Here is a 24,298-nt window from a genome sequence, read left to right on the forward strand (position 1 = left end):
GTTTGTGAAGATTGAAGGCACATTTTATCGCCTGAGGATTTTGGACTGAACTCTTTCTGATTTCTAAATAATTCTGCAATAGTCATATTTCTTTATGAACCATACTTTTTTAAAAACAAAGAATGTTATTGCTCCCATTTCCTGAATTGTGTGTTATTTTGTGCATCATTATTGCTCTTCAGACTTACTTGTTCTTGTAGGAACATGGCCATAATTTCTTTAGGCATAGATCAAAAATTTGGTAATTAAATATGTTGTAATACTTGTTATGGAATAACAATAAACAAAGTAGTTATTTTTATTTGTGTTGTAGAAGAACAATGAACAAAATGCCTAACACATATTTTTGGTTTTTGTATATGTAAATAGATGTCTTTCACAAATACCACAGAATAATTTAAGATAATTAAAATGGGGCTGTTCGACAATTTTCATGTATGTAGGCAATTTGTGGTTTCAGAAAGCTACTTAATTTTCTAACTGGAAAGCTTTTTTTTTTTGGTGAAGGGTAATTTATACTTTACACTTTTTTTTAAAAAGATTTATTTATTTTTAGAGAGGATAAGGAAGGGAGAAAAAGAGGGAGAGAAACATCAATGTGTGGTTGCCTCTTGCATGCCTCCCACTGGGGGCCTGGCCTGCAACCCAGGCATGTGCCCTGAATGGGAATTGAACCAGCCACCCTTTGATTTGCAGGCTGGTGCTCAATCCACCACACCAGCCAGGAAAGATTTATTTTTTAAGTAGTGGAAATACTTATTCTCAAAAGATATCTAAGTTAAAAGATGTTTTCAGCTCTTTATATTTTATTTTTCTTCCTTTCCCTTCCTTAACATTTTTATCTGTTAGTGCTTTTTGCCTACATTTAAAAAAATACTTGATTTTAATGTCAGAAATTACATGAGAAAATGATTAAAATAATTCCATTTCATTATAATTACCCTCATTTACAAACCCAAAGAGTTGTTCTTCGTATTTAGTGAGAGCCCTGCTCTTGATTTACTGTATTGGTCAAGTTCGTGTGGCCAGTTTTAACCATGGGAAGTTTTACAGTGACTGAAAGAATGAAGGTTGTGTCTAGAAAACAAATACTTTCCTCTGTGGACCTTCCAGTGTCTAGCACAGGATTGAATTAATGTTTCGTGAAAGAGCAATATCTGGAATATGCCTTACTTTTTTCTTAATAGCCAGTGGCAGAGTAGGGAAAGAGAAGACACTGTAGAATGATGCATGTTTGTATTAGATGGTAAGAAAAGTTCGTATTCGTACAAAGTGTGCTACTAAATACATTTGTAGAAGGTCTGCTTTGATGTTAAGTATTAGTGCATGCATTAGAATTGTCAGTGTCACGACTTAAGCACCATTTCGCATACACCTGCAAATTGGCAGTTACGCATTCATAAATGAGGTTAATGTGATTAGCTTGCTGAGGTCCTGAAGAAGTTACATTATTAATGAATACATAAAAAGATATGTTTTGAGCTTTAGTAGGGAGTATGACTCAGAATCTTAATTTTAAGGAGTTAATCTTGCTTTATTAATGAACTATTAACATAGTTAATTCTGGTACTTGTTAATTGGTTCATTAATATACATAAAGATTTTCTTAATATGAAGACTAATGGCTATTAATTCAAACCAAACTTATCTTGTACACTAAAGTACAGAATAACATTGATAAACTCGCCATTTTGTATCAGGCAATATTTTAAAAAACAAAGTTCAGTATAATTTTATTAGAATGTTTTAGATACCATTAAGTCATTTTATTTTGGCCTGTAATCAACTTCCTGGGGTATAATAAGATATGCATTTCAATTACAAGTTTAGTTTTCAGTGTCGGGTTTGTTTGTTTGTTTTTAAAAACAAAACTTCCTACCTTGTGTGTGCCTGATTTTCTTAAATACTTGGTTAGCCCAACTGGTCTCTCTGGCAGCCTTGTCCTGGCTTCCAAGTTTACTCTTAGGCCCTTCTTGCCCCCTTCCTGCAAGGCTCTGCCTCAGGGGCCGTTGTATCAGCTGTCCCAGCCCTCCCAAATCTTTGAGGTTCCTGAAGCCCTCCCAGTTCTGTCATGCAGGGCTCTTCGTCTCTGGATTGCACAGCTTTCCCTTTGACTATGGTATCTGTAATAGTAGTTATTTCTGATCTTGTGTCTTAAAAAGATTGTTTGCTCTTAAATCAGGTAGCATGAAGTTGGCCACAGAGGCCATAAATGTTGGTGTTATAGTGCTTTAGTTAACTATCTTCCTGGGTAAATTAAAAGCATTCGAAGACAGTACGGATCGGATGTTGATGCCTGTTCACTGCTCCAGCAGGTCCTGCCCCATTGTGTCTCCCTTCACCACGCTCATTCACATCAGCAGGATGTGAGCACAGGTGTCCAGCTTGATTTGGGGTTGCTCAAGGTTTTCATTGGTCAGAATCCCCTCGTTTCCTTTCCATCCTTGGTCCCAGATTAAATGACCTTGTGGTGCTCTTATGGATCCTGGAAGTCAGTGTGCCCATTTCCCCACGAGAGCCTTCACGAGGATGGAGCAGTGTGTGCTAACGCAGGAGTGGGCTCCGGTGTCGGCAGGAAGCTCAGCCCGGCACAGCACGCTTATGCAACCTGGAAAGTCTCTTCTTGCTGGAAAACCACTGTTACTTATATTTTAAGACATTCCTAAAATCAACTTAAGCGCGCATTCAATTCACTTGTCTTAGATGGAGTTGTCAGGAGTCTTCTTCCAAGACTTTTTGAAATCTTAGAAGAAGACATCAACTGTGAAAATTTTATGAGACAAAGAAGATTGATTATCAAGCTGTTCATCATTCCAGAAGTTTTGTATAATCAGAATTAGGTGGCTGATGAAAATTTCATAACTTATAATGCTTAAATGTTATTACTTCTAAAACTCATTTAACTGGTTGAATTATGGAACCAGAATTGAACATGTACTAATTTTTTTCTGCTATGAAGGACAGAAAATTAAAACTAAGGGGGAAGTAATTAATTACTGTATATATTCAAAAGATATTGGCTAATAATACATACTACGCTCTTTCTTTTTGCTATTTTCTTTAGGTGCTTGAAGACAATACTGGGGTCCGCCGGGTGGTGGTCACACCCCAGTCTCCTGAGTGTTACCCCCCAAGTTACCCCTCAGCCATGTCTCCAACCCATCACCTACCCCCCTACTTGACTCACCCACATTTTATTCATAACTCACACACGGCTTATTACCCACCTGTTTCCGGACCTGGAGATATGCCGCCTCAGTTTTTTCCTCAGCATCATCTTCCCCCTACATTATACGGTGAGCAAGGTGAGTAGGTTGTGGTGGCACTGACAGCTGTTGAAACTGATTGCAACACTTATGTAGCTTCAGAGCGCCAGAGCGGCCTTTGTTTCTTCTGTACTGATGGTAGGAGACAGTGTATCTGGTGTATAAAGCTCGTGGGGAATGCCCAGCTTCCTTTGTCCTCACTTGTGTCTTGCAAAAATTACTTCATGGGTTGTAGCTCTTTCTCTCTTTATAATTTCCAAACTCTGCTTCCCTATCCTGCCCCACAAAGAGCAACTGAATACCCAGTTATTTAAAAGAGTCAGTGATCTATTTTATGTTTCCATGTCCTGTTAACGTATTTTTGTGTGACGGTGGCCTCAGGCCACTGCAGCGCATCATTTCTTCGACATGCGTGTGGTCTCGCAGTAGAAGGGAAATCACGGAGGGTTTTAGGCTCCCTTTCCAGTGCTAGAAGATTGGGAGGTCTCAGTAACCTCCGAGTCTCCCGGGTGCTCTGTGTTGCAGTCTTGCCAGAACTCACTGTTGGTCTGGTCCTCCCGGCCCATTTTTAGTTCAACAGTTACTCAGCCATCAGTGCAGCCAAACTTCACTGTTTGTTAGGCAGATACTCACCCTGAAATGAGAAAGAGTCTAGAGATACCAATATTATGTCTTTTTAGTTCTGGCTTTGGTGTTGGTAGAAGCTGAAGCCCTTTCCTATCAAAATGGGTACAAAGAGACCAGATAAGTGAGGGTAAAAATTAGTTTTTAATCTTTGGGACTTTGCAAAGTGAATTTCTTGAGACGGAATATGAAATACTGTGTTACTTCAAATATTTATGTTGGTTCAGATAAATTATATGAGAAATACCTGTTACACCATAGAGTTTTGGAGCAATTAGCACCTCACTTACTCTTATCAATTTTATATATATATATATTTTTTTTTCTGTATGTTCATCTCACATTGTAATTTTTTTCGTATTAACAAAACAAAAATTTGAGATGAGTATTTTAAATGAAATTTCCTGTTGTAACTTAAGAATAGAATTTGATTGGTTATTTTTTTTTAGTAGTTACAAAGATATTTAGTATAATTCAAAGAATCAGGTGCTATCGTGACGGAGTGTGAAGAAATGATAGCAAAATATGAAATTAATACTTTGATTTCATAGAGGTATTAATAACTTCCTATTAATAGTGACAGAATACCGCAGAATATTTGAGGAGTTTCATATTCCATGAAAACATTTGGATAAAAACTGGAAAGGATCCAGTTAATTAACTGTACTTTTAAGAAAGTATCCAGTGCTTTGACAGGAGGTACATTATTGAGTATTTGTCAGAGTTTTCTGGTGAGGTCTGAGCTTAATGACGTCATGAAAAGCTTTGCCTGCTGACGCACTGCTTGCTGAAGAGTGACCTGGCTTGTTAGTAGGATGCCAGATAGTTAATATTTTGTAAATGATGCACTTAGCAATTTTAGACCACAGCATGATTTAAATCCTCGTTAGAATTAAGCAAAATAAATGTTTTGCATTCATTTCATATGGTATTTTGGTGTAATTTCATTAAATAGCACAGATCAACAATGTAAAAATAACAGTGCCTTCATTGATTGCAAATTAAAGAAAGCAGTAAAAAAAATTCCTTTGAATTGATAAAAAAGCCATATATATATACTTATATATATTTTTTAAGATTTTATTTATTTTTAGAGAAAGGGGAAAGGAAGAAGAAAGAGAGGGAGAGAAACATCAATGTGTGGTTGCCTTTTGTGTGCACCCACCCTACTAGGGGCCTGGCTCACAAAACAGGCATGTGCCCTGACTGGGAATCGAACCCACGACTTGTTGCTTTTCAGGCCCGCACTGAATCCACTGAGCTTCTCCAGCCAGGGCTATGTATTTTTTATATATATAAAAGCCATAGAAAATAGTAATAAAATAATAAAAGCCATATATAGTATATAGAATATATATATTCTTACTTTAGTTCTCATTGTGCATACCTGAAATTTAAATGTATAATTTCCCAAACTACAAGAGCTTAAAAATTTCTTGTTATGACTTAAAATATTATATTAGTGTCCATGGTGAATATTTATATATTTTAAATCTCAAGTGTAATGCACTGTGACATATAAAATATTTGTTATCCTTTTTGCATATTTGAACATAATTATTTGGTCATATGCCTTTTCTCTGGTACAAGTTGCTTATCTTGTGAAGATTTTCTTTTTAAAGATCTTGCTTAAGTCTTGTGAACAGAAAAAGAATGAAAAGTGGAGCTTTACCATTGAACAGTTGAAACATCAGTTGTTATGGTATCTAGTGCTGGTATGCCTAAGACAGTAGTAGTTTAGGTCGCTTATTCAGAGAAATGATTGAGTGTCCTCTTTTCATTCTCAGAAGTATTCGGGGTAGGGTGATAATTTCTATGGTCACCCTGTGCGTGTGGGGCCCTGTTTCCTTAGAAACATCTAAGAACCCAATCTGTATTCTGTATTGCATTTTTAATAATGTCTGAATATATTTTTAATTGGTTTGAATTTAAACTAATCTCCTCCTGCCTTCCCCCAAATCATGAGATTAGTTTTCAGGCCCCCATTTTCTTTTGAGCCACTTAAAAATATGCACTGTGAAGCCAGGTGACATTGTGCTAGTCAGTTTGCTTGCCTCCTGATTTCTCCAGCACCAAAGTTTGAGACCCCTGCATATTATGTTTGGTGCCAGGTTGAAGGGATGGCTTATGTTTACCCCCATAGTTTCTTCTTGAATATTTCCCCTGGATCTGTGAGCTTTGATTCTTTTTAAAGGAAATTTCTCCTCTTATCATGTTAGTAAGATTTGTTCAAATGTTGAGTATTTTAAGATGCCACACATAACTCCTTATATTCTGGTTGCTATTATATACTTTCCAATAGAAATGCTGTTCTGTCTACAAGAATAACTATACTTTTAAATATCTTGATTCTAAGTATACATTAGGGACATTTTAACTTGTTTGTTCTAACTTTGTATATTGCAACATTTTGACAGGCAAAAATCAAACATTAATTCAATCAGAGTATGAATTTTTTTTGAACAGTAATTTTTCCTTCTCAGTATAATAATTTCTGGAACATTCCTGAACACACAGTATGGTTTTTAATGGTTATTTATTCCCTGATAGATTTGAAACAAATGGAAACATTTTAAGCATGTGAAACATGTATATCACTGTGTTAAAAATATTTTTATACTATATTTCATAACATTTTAAATTTTTTTCATTAGTAGTCAGATCATTTAAGCATTTAATAATTTATTATTGAAAATGTAGACTGAGCTTTCATTTGTCATAATCGTCCACTTTAGAAATTATACCACTCTATGGGATGTCCAGCTACATTACCCGAGAAGACCAGTACAGCAAGCCTCCACACAAAAAACTGAAAGACCGCCAGATTGACCGCCAGAATCGCCTCAACAGCCCACCCTCGTCCATCTACAAAAGCAACTGCACGACCGTGTACAACGGCTACGGGAAAGGCCACAGTGGCGGTGGAGGTGGAGGAGGCAGCACTGGCGGCGGGCCAGGGATTAAGAAAACTGAGCGTCGGGCGAGAAGCAGTCCAAAGGCAAATGATTCAGACTTGCAAGGTAACGTGCAGACACGTGTGCCCTGAGCACTGAATTGTCAGGACAGGGTCATCTGGAAAGAAACATCTTTTACATAAGAAAGTTACTTCACGCGGCTGGTCTTTCTACTGGGTGGGACTTGGTAGACCTCTGATCTCTTTCTTAGTAGGGACAGAATGTAGCATCATCTCTTTTTTATTAACAGTTCATGGCAGAAATACTATTTTTTGGTTACATATGCCAGGTAAAATTTTCTTTAATTTCAGTAACAAGTATCTGAAAGTGTTTTTATAAAGTTAGCAACTATTTCATTTGTTTCACTCTAAGTAAACAGATGTGGAGGAGATCCAAAGTAAAACAATCTTTCTGAGATGTATAGGGCTAGTTTAAATCTCAAAATAATTATACATCGTAAAACGAGATGTAATTTCGTGCTGTACTGAAATTTATCATTGTGTAACAGGCGTACATTTCTCTTTGGATTCAGACATCAGTTACTGTTTAATGCCACCTTTGGTATCGTGAATGAACTATTCATAGGCAAGAATGAGATGGAAGAATTAGGGTCACCACATACTAGAGAGAGACATCCACTGAAAAGGGCATGTGTGTTTTTGCAGATTTATCTTGTGGCTGTAGATCAGTTAATTTGTGAAAGAAGATATATGTGTTTTAAAATGAAGTTTTTAGGTCAGATTTAGAGAAAACCTGTTTTGATGCCGCAGGAGTTGCAAATAGTCTTTTTGTATAGGCACAAATAGTGGACCGACTTAAATGAAGCCAACAAAGGTAACATTTGGATAAGGTAGGTGAGTTTACAGATGTAAATAAACAAAGACGTCAACAATAATAAAAGACTAGAGAAGAACTGATTATAACACTCGTTAAATAGACCCCTTCCTTATTGTACCATAACCAGGTAGAATCTGTGTGTGAATGAAAACGACAGGGTTTGTGTAGGATTGTGCAGGGAAGATGGGCCTCTGACAGAGCAGAGGAAAACGAGGTAAAACCAGACGGCATCAACATTGGTCCCCATCTTGTTTAGAAAAATGAATTGTAGCATAAAAAACAGGAACAGTAAGATAACAGTGAAAAGTGAACAGTAATTTCTCTGAATGAAATGTATGATATGTTCTTTTAATTTTGCTCTTTATTCTTTTCTTAATTTTCAAAGTTTTATGAATCATTCTTATAATTATCATCAAGCATTATTCTTATACGTATTAAGTAAAACACAAACAAGTATGTAACAGAGACCTAAGGTTCAAGAGGGTTTTAAACAGCTCTTAAGGCAAAGTGCTATCTTGGCCATAAAGAATAATTCTTAGTCAAATGATACTGTCATTTCTAAGTTTGAAATTATATTACTAACAATGTTATAATTTTTAACCTTGGACATGTAATAAAAATCACACAAAAAATTAGAAATAAGTTTTCCTAAGGAGAATTTTAGTCCATAGAAAAGAAAAAAAAGAATGTATAAGCTATCTTCAGAGACCTTTTGAGTTTGAACTACCTTGATTACTTGATATATTCTTTAATAATTTTTGTCCTGCCTAGCACCAAGATTTAAAGAAGATAACATAGATACACATAGAGGCAGATAAAATAAACTTTTGAGTGGCAAAGAGATAATAAAGAAGAGAAAATAAAATCAAGTGGGAATGATGTTAAGTGCATAAAATTATTGTAGTTAAGGATTAACTGTGGCAAAAGTAAATACCTTCCTTGTATATTTAGTTAATCCGTAACATATATGCCTAACTGTGTAAGCTCCTCTATACTTTAATATTCTCAAAGTTGTAAGAGAGGAAATAGATTTGCATTGAAATCTGCGCTAAAATGTTCGCTAACATTTATATGTTTACAAGCAGTTTGGCATTCTGTGTGTTATGACAGTGTAATCATTTTGAGTACCTTAAGCTCCTTGCTATTGTGTGGAAAACATGTCATTGTGTTGGTAACAGTGACATCACTTGTGCTGTGGGCTTCTGGGAGTGTGTGTTTCACAATGAAAAGAGCTGGAAAATATTTTTATTTCATCTTTACTTTGAACTTGGTCTATTGCTCCTATGCTCATCACGTTATTTGCCTCATAAGATTCATTCAAAGTGCTACTGTCCATGTGGCTTAGCCATGAGATACACAGTTGGACGGAGCATTATTTTGTGTCTGCTAGCCCATTGCCATAGGAATCTGAAGGGTTTATATGTTAGATACAAAAATAAGTATCCATTTACCCAAATGCACTGAAAACTTATGTCCTGACAGAAATCTGCACACATTAATGTTTACAGCAGCTTTATTCATAATGGATAAAACTTGGAAGCAACCAAGATGTCCCTCAGTAAGTGAATGGATAAATGAGCTGTGGCACATCCAGACAATGGAGTGCTAAAAAAACCTGGGCTATCAAGTCATGAAAAGACATGGAGGCACCTTAAATGCATGTTACTAACTGAAACAAGCCAAACTCAAAAGTCTACATACTGTATGATTCCAACTATATGATAGGAAAAGGCAAAACTGTGGACAGTGTTTTAGATTCTACCTATAAATGAAATCATATGATACTTGTCTTACTCTGTCTGACTGATTTCACTTAGCATAATACCCTCTAGGTCCATTCAAATGGCAAGATTTCATTCTTTTTATGACTAATATTCCATTCCGTATTATACCACATCTTCTTTATCCACTCATCTATTGATGGACACTTTGGTTGCTTCCATATTGGTAAAAACATTTACAGGGATGTAAAGTATAGCATAGGGAATATAATCAATACTAATGTAATGACCATGTATGGTGTCAGGTGGGTGCTAGACATGCTGGGGTGACTACTTAGTTAGTTATGTAGATGTCTGTTATACACCTGAAATGAATATAATATTGTATATCAGCTATAATTGAAAAAATAACTTTTAAAAAAATCTGTAGAGACAGTGAACAGATTCATAGTTGCTAGGGGGTAGGAAGAAAGGAGAGGTGACAAGACAGAGCACTGATGAGTTGTAGGTCTGTATAACTACTCTGTGTGAGACTATAACGGCAGATGCCGGTCATTATACATGTGTGAAGACCCACAGAATGCACACCAACAAGGACTGTGTATACCCCACCGTAAATTACGGACTTTGGGTGAGGGTGACGTGTCAGTGTAGGTTCATCAGTTGTAACAAATGTACCACTCTGGTGTGGGATTTTGGTAGGTGGGGCAAGTGGTGCATATTTGGGGACAGGGCATATAAGAGCATGCTCTGTACCTTCTGTCCAATTTTGCTGTGAACCTAAAGCTGCTCTAAAAAAATAGTCTATTAAATAAATACCTGAGGAAACTGAGGACAAAGCAGATGAAGACATTAGTAAGTTTGTCCATAAAAGAATCCTGCAGAATTGCTTGTGTAGGCCACATAGGAGCTTTGAGCCTTCTGGTTGTCAAAACAAAGAGGGAAGTGTGAATCGGGTAGAGTAGGTGAAAAAAGGCACCTCTTATTCATGTAGTCCATTATATTGTTCATGTATTAGTCTTTTTTAAAAAAAACAAAAAACTATTTTCTAAATTTATTTTTAGAGGGAAGGGAAGGAAGAGAGAAAGAGAGGGAGAGAAGCATCGATCAGTTGCCTCTTGTACATTCCCAGTCAGGGGGCCGAACCTGCAACCCAGACACGTGCTCTGACAGGGGATCGAACCAGAGACCTTTTGCCTTGTGGGACTGTGCCCAACCAACTGAGCCCCACCGGTCCAGACCATGTTTCATTCTTGTCTGCCTTAGAGTGTGGTCATTGGCTGTAAAGGTCCCAGATGGCTTTTTTTCCTGCCTTCTTGTAAGTGGGAACATTCTCCCAAAGTATCTTGTGCTTGAATTTATGGCAGCTGACTTCTAGACCTAGAAAACGCGTAATTCTCAAGTGTATGACACCATATGATTAATATTAAACTGTAGTTAATACTAGTGTGATTGATCTGTTTCCATTCATATGTGGTTTGCCCAAGAATAAGATACATACTTAACCATGACATGTGGCTTATGGTATTTTCTACATTCTACTTAGGTTAAGATGCCCACATTTCCAGAGGCCAATCTTTTCACTGCAGACTTCCCCAGCTTTTGAGGGAATCTAGTTGAGTTAGTTACCTTTTTACCACTTACAAAGGACAAACGTTAACAGAAAGGGGGCAAACTTTAAATTTGTAATTGGTCCTGTGATAAAACTAAGTACACATAAAGAAGCAAATAACTTGGTTAATTTGGAAAAATAGATACATTGAAAAGATGGAGTTAGATTAAGTACTGTTGCATCCTACTTCTCTCTTAACTGTGCTTCAGAAACACTGGTGGAACTTCAAAAACATACAGATTCTTCAACCTCATTTCAGACCTCCTCAAATCAGAATCTCTTTGCCAGGTCTGGCTTCATGGTTTTTGGTTTTTTGTTTCTTTAAAACTTTTTATTTATTAATTAATTAATTTACCTGTCTATTTATTATCAGTTCTCCTTTGGGTGTGATGGTCAGCCAAGAGAACTACTGTCTAATATTAAGGGTGGTTATGGAAAGTGTTGTTCACGACATTGTACCCAATATGATGTAGGAACTTAGTTTAACTAACCACTCCTTCTACCCACCTCCTAGAACTATGCCTGGTAGATAGTAGCTACTCAGTAAATATTTGTGGAATGAATCCTGTGCTCTTAATTGCTTTGTTTTCCAGAACAGGCCTTCTATTTGAACATGTAGTTATTGTACCATTTCCTCTTCTAGAACAAATTGCTTCATTGCTCAAGGATAGAACTTTGTAGCCAGCTCCTCCTTTCATTTACGATTACCTTCAGGAAAACAGCCTAGGCAGGACACACAACCACAGTGCCCCAGAAAAGTGGAGGATGCCTGTTTCCTTGTACTAACTACCTGGATACCTGGAGTTAATGGTGTGATGTGGGTGGAGAACAGTTGGGGCTTTGGTATCAGATTTGGGCTTTCTTACTTGCTATTTGCTTTTAGTATTCCCTGCATCTCTGTACCTTCACCTGCAAAATTGGATATTTTAATTCCTGTTATTAAATATACCCTGGCTTACTTCTTAACACCTCAGTATAACAGTCACCCTTGTTACTTGAACATTCTTATTGTCTCCCTCCTGTAATCTTAGGATCAACCCTTATCCAAGTGATCCTCTTCTCAAAACAGGTATCTCTCTACCTTCCTTTCTGATGGCCTTCCTTCCCTCGGCCCTTCCACTGCCCTTCTTCCCTGGTAAGCCAGATGTGGCTTTCTTCTGCTTAAACCCATCTTACAATTTGAAAGCTAAACCTGGACCACTCCTTCTGAAAGTCGCATTCAGGCTGTCTGGGAGGGGCTGCAACTGGGGCAGAAATCTGGTACCTCAAGCCAGGTGCCAGATTTCACCTCTTCTTATGCCTCATGATGGGACACCAGCCGCTCCGAGAGAGGGAGCACTCTGGGTCCCCTCTAGGGGAACCCTTCTTCATGGGCCCTGTCTTTTGGTGTCTCTTCATACATTTCTTATGGGCTCCAGTTATGATTCCCTTTGCTCAGTGTGATCCTTAATAGACCTTCCAGGGGACAACTTTGTGTTTTATGATGTGATTATGTTTTCATCTCCGTTCCATGCTCTGTATTAAGTGTGGTTGCAGCTACATTAGATTCAAACATGCCATTCTCCTCCTTAAGGAACCTCCATGGTGGCCCCCATTGTCCAGGGAATCAAGTCTGAACTGCTTACTGTGGCACCTGCCAGCCTCCTAAAGTATGTCAGACCCCACCGCCCCATCCAAAGTTCTGTCCCATTTCATGACTCCTTGCCGCATTTTCCCTTCTTGGCCCCTCCTTCAAGAACCAGCTGAGACGCCACCTCCTATGTGAAGCCTACCTGTCTCCCCAGGACATGATAATGCAGGTTAGTTAGGGGAAAATAGTTCAAGAACGTTTCTCTATTTCTTTGTCCACCGTGTGATTGGAGAACAGTCCTTGGGTACCAAGTCCATAGCTGTTGAAGGACAGGAATGGAAAATGTCCTTTTGTGCAGATCGTTGTGCTGGAGCTGGGCCGTGATCCTGTTCTTTGGCCAAGACCCAGTTAAAATTATCCGATTGCCTTTCATCACAGAGGCCTAACAGGTTTTTGTTGCTCTTTATTGAGAGGAAAGTCTTATTCCTTCCATTTTATCCTTGGTAAAAAGCCAAAGTGTATGATATTAAGGAAATTACCCAGTGGGATACAAATTGTGACTGAAATCCCCCAGTTTTTAGTCCCTTTGGCATATTTCCTCCAGAAGGAGAATAAGGCTATCTGCTCGGGAAGATTCTGTGAAGTCAGAGTGAAAACCGAGTATCTGGTGAGGACCCGCTGGGTGTGGGGGGCCCTTTTGTGTCGCTGACAGGTAGGCAGGAGCTGCTGTGAAGACCTCTGGAACTTACTGTGCCATGTGGGAAAAATTGGGACACAAGGGTAAGAATTCCAAATATGGGAGAAATGAGGATATAGCACACTTTTGGCCTTTGACTTTTGGAATTGTTGAGAATCCAGAGATTCAGTTACACTTCAGATGAAATTCCACCACGTAGAGTCATAATTTCTGATTATAACATTGGAAGTCAGTGACAAAAGCATTGTTCTTGTGCTCTCTTCCTTCGGAGATCACAAATTGCCTTTGGACCCGAGCTGAACTTCCTGTTGTCAGGTGTTTGTATTCTAATTCCTTTTCTGAAGGTCCTCTCTGACATTTTTCTTCTCTTCCTATATTTTGCTATCATTGCTCAGAAAACAGAATCTGCCCCCAGTGTCTGTTTACTGAAAATGGGCGTGAATAGTTTATTCATCCTGCAGATGAGAATTACTATAGTGGGTCTGAGCCTGTGGATAGTTGCCGGTCCATGGAGTCTGCCCTTGGCCGGACAGCGTGCGCTCCAGGCGGGGTTGGCGGCGTCCACCTGTGCGGCGCTGACAATATTTCCTTTGTTTGAAAGGACGGGCCTCCTGTTAATAAGGTCTGGAATGTTGGGAGTCCAGGCAGTTTTCTTTTGGAATCTCTTTTGGTCTTGGCTCCCTGCAAGACAGAACACTGGTGCTTTTCTGCTTAAAATAGGATATTTAGTGGGGCTTTCACACCACACGAGGGGCCGATCTCTTCTTTCACTCGAATCCTTTTCTACCCCATGAGCACACATCCCCCTCTGCGTGCTCAGACAGGGTGTTTTGGAAGAGAGTTTGGTTGGGGGGGGCAGGGTTCTTTTGTTCTCCTGGTGTGTGCGCTCTCCTCACTGTATTTGAAAGTGCACAGTTTCTAGATGGAGCTTTATTGTTGCTTCTCTCTCAAGCTTTCGGTGATGAAAAATCATGTGTGTTTTCACCAGTCTGCAGCTGCAGACACATCCTAAGCATGGCAACAGTATCAAGAAATCATGAAAAAAATCGTAAGTGAGCTCAGGTCAGTGGAATGTATCCATCTTTCTGCCAAGTACAGTCTGAAAAGTGAAAATAGTCCAAACAAGCCCAAATAACTTATTTTTTGAAAGGATGCTGTGGACCCCTGGATCAAAATGCAAGAGACATTCTTTTTTGGCAAGAAACCGGGCAGTTCACACCCTCACTTCCATTTTAAATGTGGGCTGCCGGATCCGCCCATCCCCAGTCCTGGAGGCCTCTGAGTGACTTCAGGCCTTGGAGCAGCTGCTTACCTATGGGATGGGAAAGGAGACAGGCTTGGGGACTGAAGGCTGTTTTCAGGAGCATGCTGCTAATTGACAGGGGCCTTCTGACCTGGGTGTTCCCCTCTGAGGCCCAGACCTGCAGAAGTCAAACTATAACTCTTTTTCTCTAAGACCCCAGAATGCCGATTATTTTTTTTCCTTAGAGCCGTGTAGACTTTACTGGTGCGCAGGCAGGTCTGTGGCTCGACAAAGAGGGAACTGTGGTGGCCCAAATTGTTGCTAATGAGCAGAGTGTGTGGTTGCATTAGCAGGTTACATCACTTATCCTTTCTTTTTGCCTTTTGCCCTTTTCCCTGTCTTTATCTTGAGGTCTGGAATGTTTTAAAGGTATTAAGTGAATGATTTTTCCAACAGGCAGGATGAGACATTTTTGTCATGTCAATTTAAGAAGTTTTAACTCATTAAGTCATATTTGAAGCTTCACCTTTTTCACTTACATATAAAATGACAAACAACATGGGGAAAAGTTTTTTGACTTTCTTTTTGGAGTGAATGTTCACCGGAAGACTGAGGGCAGAATTCTGATCAGTGTCTACCATACGTAGTACCTGGCTCCGTGAGCCCATATCACTTTCTCTGCCTTTGTGCCATCTTGGGAACTGATCACAGAGGGGTTTAGATGACAGCAGAACCTGTGTTGGTAAAATACACATCACCACGAAAAACCCTCAACAGCAGATATAGGTGATGATGTGGTTTGTTTCTGGTACATAGATAACCTTCAGTGTTATTGAATTGAAACTTTTATATGTCATTCTCTACCTTAACTAAGTTGAATTCTGAATTTCACTAGGCCAGAGGTCATCACCACAAAGGGGCCATGCTTAGAAGCCATGTAACTTGCTAGTGGGAACCTCGTTTTTGGTTCCAGCTGTCAGTTGTGAGCTGCGTTCCTTTGCAGAAGATAATTAATCTCCCAAAGCTTCAGTTTCTTCCTGTATGTATGAAATGGAGGTGATTAGTTGCCTGTATTTCATAGCGCTGTCATGAGCTCTTACTATAGTTTCACACTCTTACAACGTACTTTAAAAATGTTTAAAAGAGTATGGGTGGAGAAAGACCGTGACTTTTTTCTGCTTATGAGAACTGCCTCCTGTGGACCACGTTAGCAGAACACGCAGCCAGGAGCACACCGCACAGAGTGCCGAGAGGCAGGGCTTCCTGCAGTCTGGGTCAGTGCTGAGTAACCCTGAGTGCCAAGGACTTGAGATGTGAAGCGATTACCAGGGACATCCAGACCTCCCACAATTATCTTGGCTCTGTCTAACCACAAACAATATGATGAATTCTGGGCAAGAATAAAATTTAGCCTTCTTTCCTCATCTTTTCTTTGCTACACCTCTGGGCTGGATTCTTTTGTGAGGCTGAGGAGAGGGGCATGATAGGCCAGCTTGATTCTGTTTGAACTTGTTCAACTCATTGACTGCTTGAAATTACTCTGCTAGATATTGGAAGTGTTGAGAGAAAAGGGGGAGGGCTGGCTGGGTGGAGATGACTTGGGTGGGTGACAACTTTTGATACTTATTTTGCTGACACTCATATCACTTGCTGTTGGGACAGTTAGTTAATCCAGGTGGATAAGCTAACTAGGAAACCCACTAAATTTCAAAGTTTAACATTTTTTCTTGTAGCTCAGAAGTCATACCCCATCATTTCTATATTCTGTTGGTCATATTCCATTAGTCACATGTTGTGTCCGTTGATACACTGTGGAAGGCCTCTACACAGAGGTGTGAGTAGCAGGGGAGGATGTTCAGGAGCTGGGGTGGGGAAGAGAGGGTGGCATCGCAGAAGCTGGCTACCAGTGTGCAGAGCCAGAAACCGTTTCTATGGAGAGTCTATCTGAACTAGTCGCAGCATTTGTGATGGAATTTTGGCTACCTTCCAGCTGTTACATCACATTGATTTGTCACTGGTCTCCTGTGGAATGGTGCTCCAGGATCCCTACATTTCACTGCTGTATGTAGAGGCAGGCTGTTGAATCTTTGGTTTTGTAGGGTCAATATATTGTAACATGACAATTATAGTCAGTATTGCAAATGCGCTAATCACAAGTCATCCTTTCTGCCATGACTAGCCGTGGCTTTATTTTAAATTTAATTTGCCCAACCAAACGCACCACAGTGTAGCAGACCATATTACCCTGTTCCAGTTTTTGATGCTGTAATAAGGACTTGAAATTGTATTAAGAATTGAGCAGAGAACATCAAATGGGAAATGGAAAAGGTCCGTGGGAACAGTAGTGGTACTAGCTCATTGCTTGTGATTTACTCTTTGCAAACACAGTAAAGGGTATAAATGTCCTTGTAGTTGACTATAAAATTTCTTCTTTTTTCTCTGGTGGTGTGTTTTTGGAAAACGTGAGGTCTTGACTACTTCACAACTGCACCAGAAGAATGGGGGCTTTCCCTATAGATGCCGTGCTCAGAAAGGGGACGGAAAGACAAGACTAGGTGATAGCGGTGGGATGATTCGCTCTCCCTGGTTCAAGAAGGCTGGAAGAGCAGGAGGTGGGGGAGAAATGAGAGGGCCTCAGGGGAGTGGGCTTGGAAATCAGAGGAAGGGGCAACACTGGAAAACAAGTGGATGAAAGGAGCAAACACAGTGGGCAAGGAAGATAAGGTGGGCTATGGAATAAAGGTAATTTGGAAAAAACAAGAGGCAGAAAATAAGAGAGGTTTTATGTTCCATTTTTATATATTCCTTTCCTCCCCCTAGGCTAACATTTTCCAGAGGAGAGGGGTGGGGTGCCCTGTTGTGGTCTGGGCCAGCCTTTTTATTGGCTGCTCCACTTTAAGCAAATCTCCTTATGAATAAACTTCTCATTCTTCCTAATTGGGCTTTCCCAGCACTGCAGTGTACATTGATTTGATGAGCGAATTAAAAGCGCAATCTTATGAAGAACTTTGAAAGGAGGAAGCAGCACACAATATTGAAGTATTGGGTTTTTGAATAGTGATCTGTAGTTGTTAAAGAAATGTTTTACAGTTTTGGTAATCGTTAAAAGCTGGAAATTTAGAAAATTTCCCTCATTTTTTAGTTTTAAAAATTAAGAACAGGAAAAGGGTTTGCCTTCACCCTTGGGTCATGTGCCTTTGTTAAAAGCAGCCTGCTTTAATTGAAGATACCATGATTATATTTAGGTCCTCTCTCAAACCGAGGTCACTTTTAAAATGCAGTCAGTTCTTTCTGAAGAGAAGAAAGGAAGTTCACTTTCACTTCACCTTTATCTGTAATAAAAAGGAGTATCGATGGCATTTTTATTATATGCCCACGCCTTGCCTTGTTTTCTTATTAGAACTATCTCATCGAAGCAAATGAGGAAGTAAGAGAAAGAACTGGGCCTACCAACAATTTTTTTTTTTTAATTTATAAATGAATTTATTACTGCTACTCTTAAGTCACCCGGCGAACTTACATTGGCCTCTTTTTCTCTCGTATTTGAAAAGATTCAAATTATTATATGGAACAGTGAGATCCTTACAATGAAGAGCAGTGAAGAAACTGCCATATTTTAAGTTCACTGAGTTCCTCAAAACTATTTCAGTATTTTGCCAAGCACATTAAAAAATAATATTTAGTCTTTCAGGAAGATTTATCTGTATGTGGAATGTGGCTTCAAGACTTCAAGGAACTCCGTAAGATACCAGCATCTCTTGAAAACCGCTTAAAAATCATGTGTTACTCAAGTGAGAAATGGTTATTAGTGCCATAACTCTTTAGCTCTCAGGTTTTGGGGTTGTTTTTTTTTTTACTTTTTTAAAACACGCTGATGCCATTAATATTATTTACTACTCACCCTGTCATCTGTGAGAGGATGGCTCAAATTTGATTGCAGGCAGTTTTTAATTGGAAACTATATTTTGATGTTATTGAAGGTTTCCATGTTTATGAACTATTATTATCCACAGATTGTACTCTCTGGATTTAGTGGACTTGGCACCATCTAGAATGTCATTCGTGAGGGCAACACTGTCTTTATTAAGCTTGGTAAGTCCCTAGTGCATTAGTGTTTTACAAAGGAAAGTCTATCTTTCAGGAAGTATGGATACGTACGTCTCAAGATTTCCTACTGATTTGCCTCACTCTGCAGTGCACACACACCTGTTTACTCCATCATTTCTTTGAAATAACTTCAGGGTCAGTCGGTTGCCACGCTGTGGCCATGCTGCCTACAGTTGGGATGGGGGATACAGTAATCTTCTATACATTGGCCTCTGTGCTTCAGCTTTCAGAACTTCAGTTTTCTGACCTTCATAGTCCGTGGGGTGTTTTATAAATTCTCACTCATTCTCCTCCTTCTCCTATTTCATACTTTCCTTTGTTCCTTTTTAAAATTCTGTGATTTCTCTTTTTCTTCCCCACCCTGTATAACCTGGCTCCCATCACCTGCCATATTTATTGTTGCTAGTACTACAAACGGACTTTTAAGATCCAGCACTTTTCATTTGTTCATTCATTCATTTATTTGCTGCTGGCAGAGTTAAATTTTTCCTCGTTTTCAATGTCAAGAAAAAGAGTAAGAGAAAACGGTGAACACCAAGGAATGCAGATGATTCATCCACTGCAGGCAGCATATCTAAAGTGATATTTGGGGGAACAGAGGATCAGTTAGTTATGTGCTGAAGGCAGGATATACTGGATTTTATAAAGTTACCATGAAATAAAATGGAATAAAGTTACAGTGCCCAAGATGTTTACTTGAAACGGTGGCTGGAGTCATATTGATTAATGCTGGTGAATGAGACACCAAAATGGAAAATAAGCCATTCCTAGACGAGTGGTAATCATAGGTGACAATTATGTTAATTATACTTTATTTAGTTGGCGGGTTTTCTTCCTGGAAAATTACTTTTTTTTTTTTTTTCCAGAGAAATTTGAGGCATTTGAGAATTTGATATTGTATGGAAACTTGTGTGTAATTTTTCAGTTTATCCAATTTCGTAAGTCTCCAGGGGATGTTTTCAGGCCTAGATTTATGGACACTGTGTGTAGTATCGGCTACCAAAAGAACGAGCTCCCATCCAGCTTATTGGGAAGTGTATTATCCGTCTTTCTCCTACACTGTTGTGAGCAGATGTTCCCTCAGCATTTTTGAACCATTTTAATGCACAAGATGGGGAGAACAGGACATCAGAAGAAAAAGATTGGCATTAATTTCTGAGACTAGGAAACTACATTTGAGCCGGGGTACGTGTCCATAATCTCAATCTTTATTACCCCTGAGCTAAATTTGGGATAATACAGTGTAGTGACCAGGTTTGGGGTCTGTCAGACCCCAAAAATTCAGTAGCAAATTTCAGTTCTGTATTGCTAGGCGAGTGGATCAGAAAAGTTTATGATACATTCATTCTAAACAGTCCTGGCACATATTGGGAACTCAGTTCATGTGATTGGGCTTGATTTTCCTTGGTCTCTCTGTTCATACTGAAATTACTGCACCATGGAGCGCCCTTCTGATGGGCTGTGTGTGAGTTTTCTGTGACCAACAAATTACCACAAAGTCAGTGATTTAAACAACAGAAAGTTGTTTAAATAGTTCTGGGGAGAATCTGGAGAGTACAATTTTGGAGGTCAAAATTCTAAAATCAGTGTCTCTGGGCTGAAATCAAGGTGTTGGCAGGGTCAAGCTCCCCCCAGGCTCTAGGGAAGAATCTGTTCTTCTTTCCCAGCCTTTGCTTATGGCTGCATTAATCTCATTTTCAAAACCAGCATCTTCCAATCTCTCTTTGCTCCATCTTCACATTGTTTATTCCTCCGTATATGTCAAATCTGTTGTATCTTCTTATGAGCATACATGTGATTTCTTGTAAGACCGACTCAGATAATCCAGGACAATTTTCCCATCTCAGCATTCTTAATCCCACTACTTTGCCATGTTAGATAACACTCACAGGTTCCAGGGATTGGGGGCCACTTCCAGCCTACTGCAGACTACTTCTAGTATCCCCCAACTAGAAACCTGGCCAGAGCCAGCCCCCTCTCCGCCACAGTGTTTAGGTCTCATTGATGTATCACCTGACTTTGCTTAGCATCCACCACAGGCTTTTCTGTGAGTTACCATTAATATAAACTCACAAGAACAGCACCAAGTACCTGTCTCTAGTGGTAACACAGGTCTGGAATCAGTTAGCAGAGCCACCTCCTCTCTTGATGGTAGCAGATGGATGCATCGGGGAAATCTCTGCGCAGTAAATTAAGCTCATTGAGGCAAGTCAGTTGAATCCTCTAACAATTGATCACTTTAACTGTGGAAATAGAAGTGAGCTATCTCGTGGACTTGTAAGTGTGTATATACATGTACAATGGTGGGTATGTATTCTTAGGACATGTTTCATGGAAGCTAAATGACAGGATCTATGTAATTCCTTCAAAGATATGAATAGTGGAGTTAATGTCATTTCCTAAAGAGAAGTGATAGGAACCTCTCTCAATTTGGAACATGTATTATCTTCAAAGAGGAAACTAAGATAGTTTTCACCTAGCATGAGATAAAACTCACAGAGCTTTCATAATAATTCTTAATGACTATAGTGATTCTATAATAATTAATAGGTGTTATAGAGTTACTCCAAGAAAATTCCATAAGGAAACTGATGCTTGTTAGCCATTGCCTGGACAGCTAATGCTGTCGATTGAATACATACACTGTTTCCTTGACAGCGTTATCTAGGTGGGGTCTAATAATTGGTTTAATTTTGGAGATGGACCCCAAGGTATCACGAAGGTGATAAATTCTAAAGCCCTGTTATTTGCCTTGCTATGTTTTTAATAATTATTGCCTGGTGTAGTGAAATTGTGTCTTAAAGATTTCATTTTTTACCCTCGTGTGGGTGTTTTGCCTAAAATAGAAAGACAGAAAATTTTAACTATATATGTGATAGTATTGGATTGACCAAAAAGTTCATTTAGTTTTTTTTCCCATATGATGGCTCTAGTAGAGCTTAGTTGTCTTTAACTTCATTTGAAACAATTTTGTTAGGTTGTGTTGTGACAGCTGTCATATCAGTGTGCATTTAAAAAATAACATCAAAACTGGGGAATTTTTGTGCAGCCACGTTAATATTGAAGATGGAAGAAGATATGTAACACTTTCGGCGTGTTATGCTTTATTATTTCAAGGAAGCTGAAAACACAGTGGAAACACACACACAAAGATTTGTGCCGTGTATGGAGGAGAAGGTGCTGTGACTGATCGAATGTGTCAGAAATGGTTTGCGAGGTTTCTTGGTACCGTCGACATTTTGACCAAACAGTTCTTTGCGGTGGGACAGTCCCATGCATTGGAAGATGTTTAGCAGCACCCCTGGCCTCTACCCGCTAGAAGCCAATAGTGGGAAAGAGCCAACATACTCAAAATGCCCAAATCAATAAAGTTCTTGGTGAAAATGAAAAATGTGTCTTTTATTTAATGGAAAAAACTAAATGGACTTTTTGGCTAACCCATTATGTGAAATCATTTAAGATTCTGTCCTCTTCCAGAATTCTATGAGTCTATGAAATTGGTAGGAGATTGTGTGTGTGTGTGTGTGTATGATTTGTGTGTGTATGTGTATGTATCTCAAAGTTAAGTATATGTAACTTTATAGTTTAAATTTCAGCAAATTGTTGCTTGGATGAACCAAGTAGTCAAAACTCTGTATCTGCTGTGGGTTTCAAAAGTTTCCTTGGACTGCTGTTATAAGGAGTTCTAAAACAAGAGGTCGATGAGAGTAATACAGTTGGGGCACATGAAGGAATAAGAAAATGATAGGAAAAAAAGTTTTGGCCAACATGAGAACTCAGCTGGATTTTATGGTAAGAACTGAGGTCAAACGAGATTACACATGACAGAAAGCAGCAGGTACAGGTGCCATGACAGCAAGTGGGAAATCAAGAAATGGAGGGTGAAGTTCCAGTCCAATAACATGCGTCTTCCCTGTAGCCAGGTTCCAGCTGTATCAGATGTTCCAGGTTAGTGGTATTGCTAGGACCTACTAAGGGGGAAGAGAACCCGAGAGGACGATGCATGTCTCCTCTCTAGAATAGTTTCTCCAATCTTATTTTCAATGAATTTAAAACATGAACTCTATTTAGGCCCTTTAACTTTGTGCATAGTTATAAGCCTTTAGTTTTAGCTTCTTACATGTTTTTTCCATGAGTATCAATCACTTACAGCATATACTATGCCCTGCCAGTTCCTTTGGAACCAATTTAAATGAGTAAAATAAAGGACTTTGGGAAAAACCATTTAAATATGTCTGGTAAATTGTTTTACTATTTGAGGACAGCTCTGGAGACTGAAATACATTTTCCACTTAGTAGAATTTGGCTTTTTTTGTGAGCCACCACATTCATGGAAATATGTTGAAATCTTAAATGTAGAGAAAATGACTTACTACTTTTGGTATTACTTCTGTCTAGAATAATCTTACAGGCTACGCTATGGTGTATTTCTGATCAGCAGCATTCAAAACAAGGATGACTGCAGACTGCAATGAAGCATACATATCATGATTTAAAACTTTCTTCCTGTTTTGAATTCTTTAGATTATAGAGCAAGTATGCTATGGGTCTAGAAAATCACATTGATTATTGTGAAACAAGTAGTAAGTTTCTGTGTATCTAAAATACGTTTCATTAAATGTGACTTTTTCCCTAAATTTCCAATATTATTGTAGTGCTTATTTTTTGAAGTCTTACATTTTTTAGAGCAGTTTTAGGTTTACAGCAAAATTGAGAAGGTACAAAGCTCTTCCTTATACAGTGTTGGTTTTTAAATCTGTGTGTGCATGTACACCTACATAGAAATTTTATTCACTGAGTTAAGTCTCTCTGCTTTAACTTTGGTTTCCTTACTGTTCATTTTTCACACAGTAGCCAGAGGATCTTATTAAAACCCCTGTGTTTTCCTTCTGAACGCAGCATAAAGTGCAGACTGTACGCTTCTTTCAATGTTCTGCATCAGCTGACTGCTGTGCTACCTCAGCTCCTTCCAGCCCTGCTCCTGCTCCCTGGGCTGTGGACACAGGGCTTCTTTCCCGTACTCTAACGTGCTGGGCCTGTACCAGGGCCTTCGCTCTTGCTGTGTCCTGGGCCTTGCAAGTTCTCTTGCTTCTCATCCTTCATGGAGTAGCCCCAATGCTTCAGAGTCAGAAGGGCCTTCCCTGACTATTCCATCACATCCTCCTTGAAGAAATATTCATCATGGCATCCACCACTTGCTGACCTCATGATGTTTGTTTCGTGTTTGTGTATATTGTCTATGTTCTCCCACCAGAGTTCACCCCTTGAATGTATAGGGAACAGATTGGCATCAGAACTTCAAGTGCAGAGCTCATTCAAAGGCACTTCCAAACATCTTTTATAGATAAGAAATGCTGAATTTTGTTTTTCATTTAAAATTTTTCATTTTATAAGGCTTGGCTTAAACTACAGAATTCCAATTACAGTTGGAAAGAGTTACCAGATAGTTCATTATGCGATTTGTGTGTGCCAGAATTACACAGCATGTAGCACAAAGTGCTTTTTGGAGGAACTGAACAGGCAGGTAAGAATGTTACGCTAAGCCTATATCCCCACAGGTGACGCTCTTTCCCTATAAATGAAGTCTTATATTTCCTTTCTGCCAAATGAAAGTAATAAACTGTTGTCACTGCTCCCTCTGCCCCATTTTTGTTTGGGAGAATTAGA

General features: G+C 39.0%; 1 protein-coding gene across 9 annotated transcripts in view; it reads left to right on the forward strand.

Annotated features, from left to right (window-relative positions):
- The window catches only part of FNDC3B (fibronectin type III domain containing 3B), a 319,350-nt gene that overhangs the window by 172,153 nt on the left and 122,899 nt on the right, over positions 1–24,298 (forward strand). For all 9 annotated transcript variants that reach the window (XM_024563559.3, XM_053918082.2, XM_024563540.4 and 6 more), the window contains 2 exons: positions 3,065–3,305; positions 6,626–6,910. In XM_024563559.3, the coding sequence (XP_024419327.2) occupies positions 3,065–3,305; positions 6,626–6,910 (526 nt within the window). The remainder of the gene's footprint in view (positions 1–3,064; positions 3,306–6,625; positions 6,911–24,298) is intronic.

Source organism: Desmodus rotundus, chromosome 2 (genome assembly GCF_022682495.2).
Source record: "Desmodus rotundus isolate HL8 chromosome 2, HLdesRot8A.1, whole genome shotgun sequence".
Taxonomy (NCBI): Eukaryota; Metazoa; Chordata; class Mammalia; order Chiroptera; family Phyllostomidae; genus Desmodus; species Desmodus rotundus.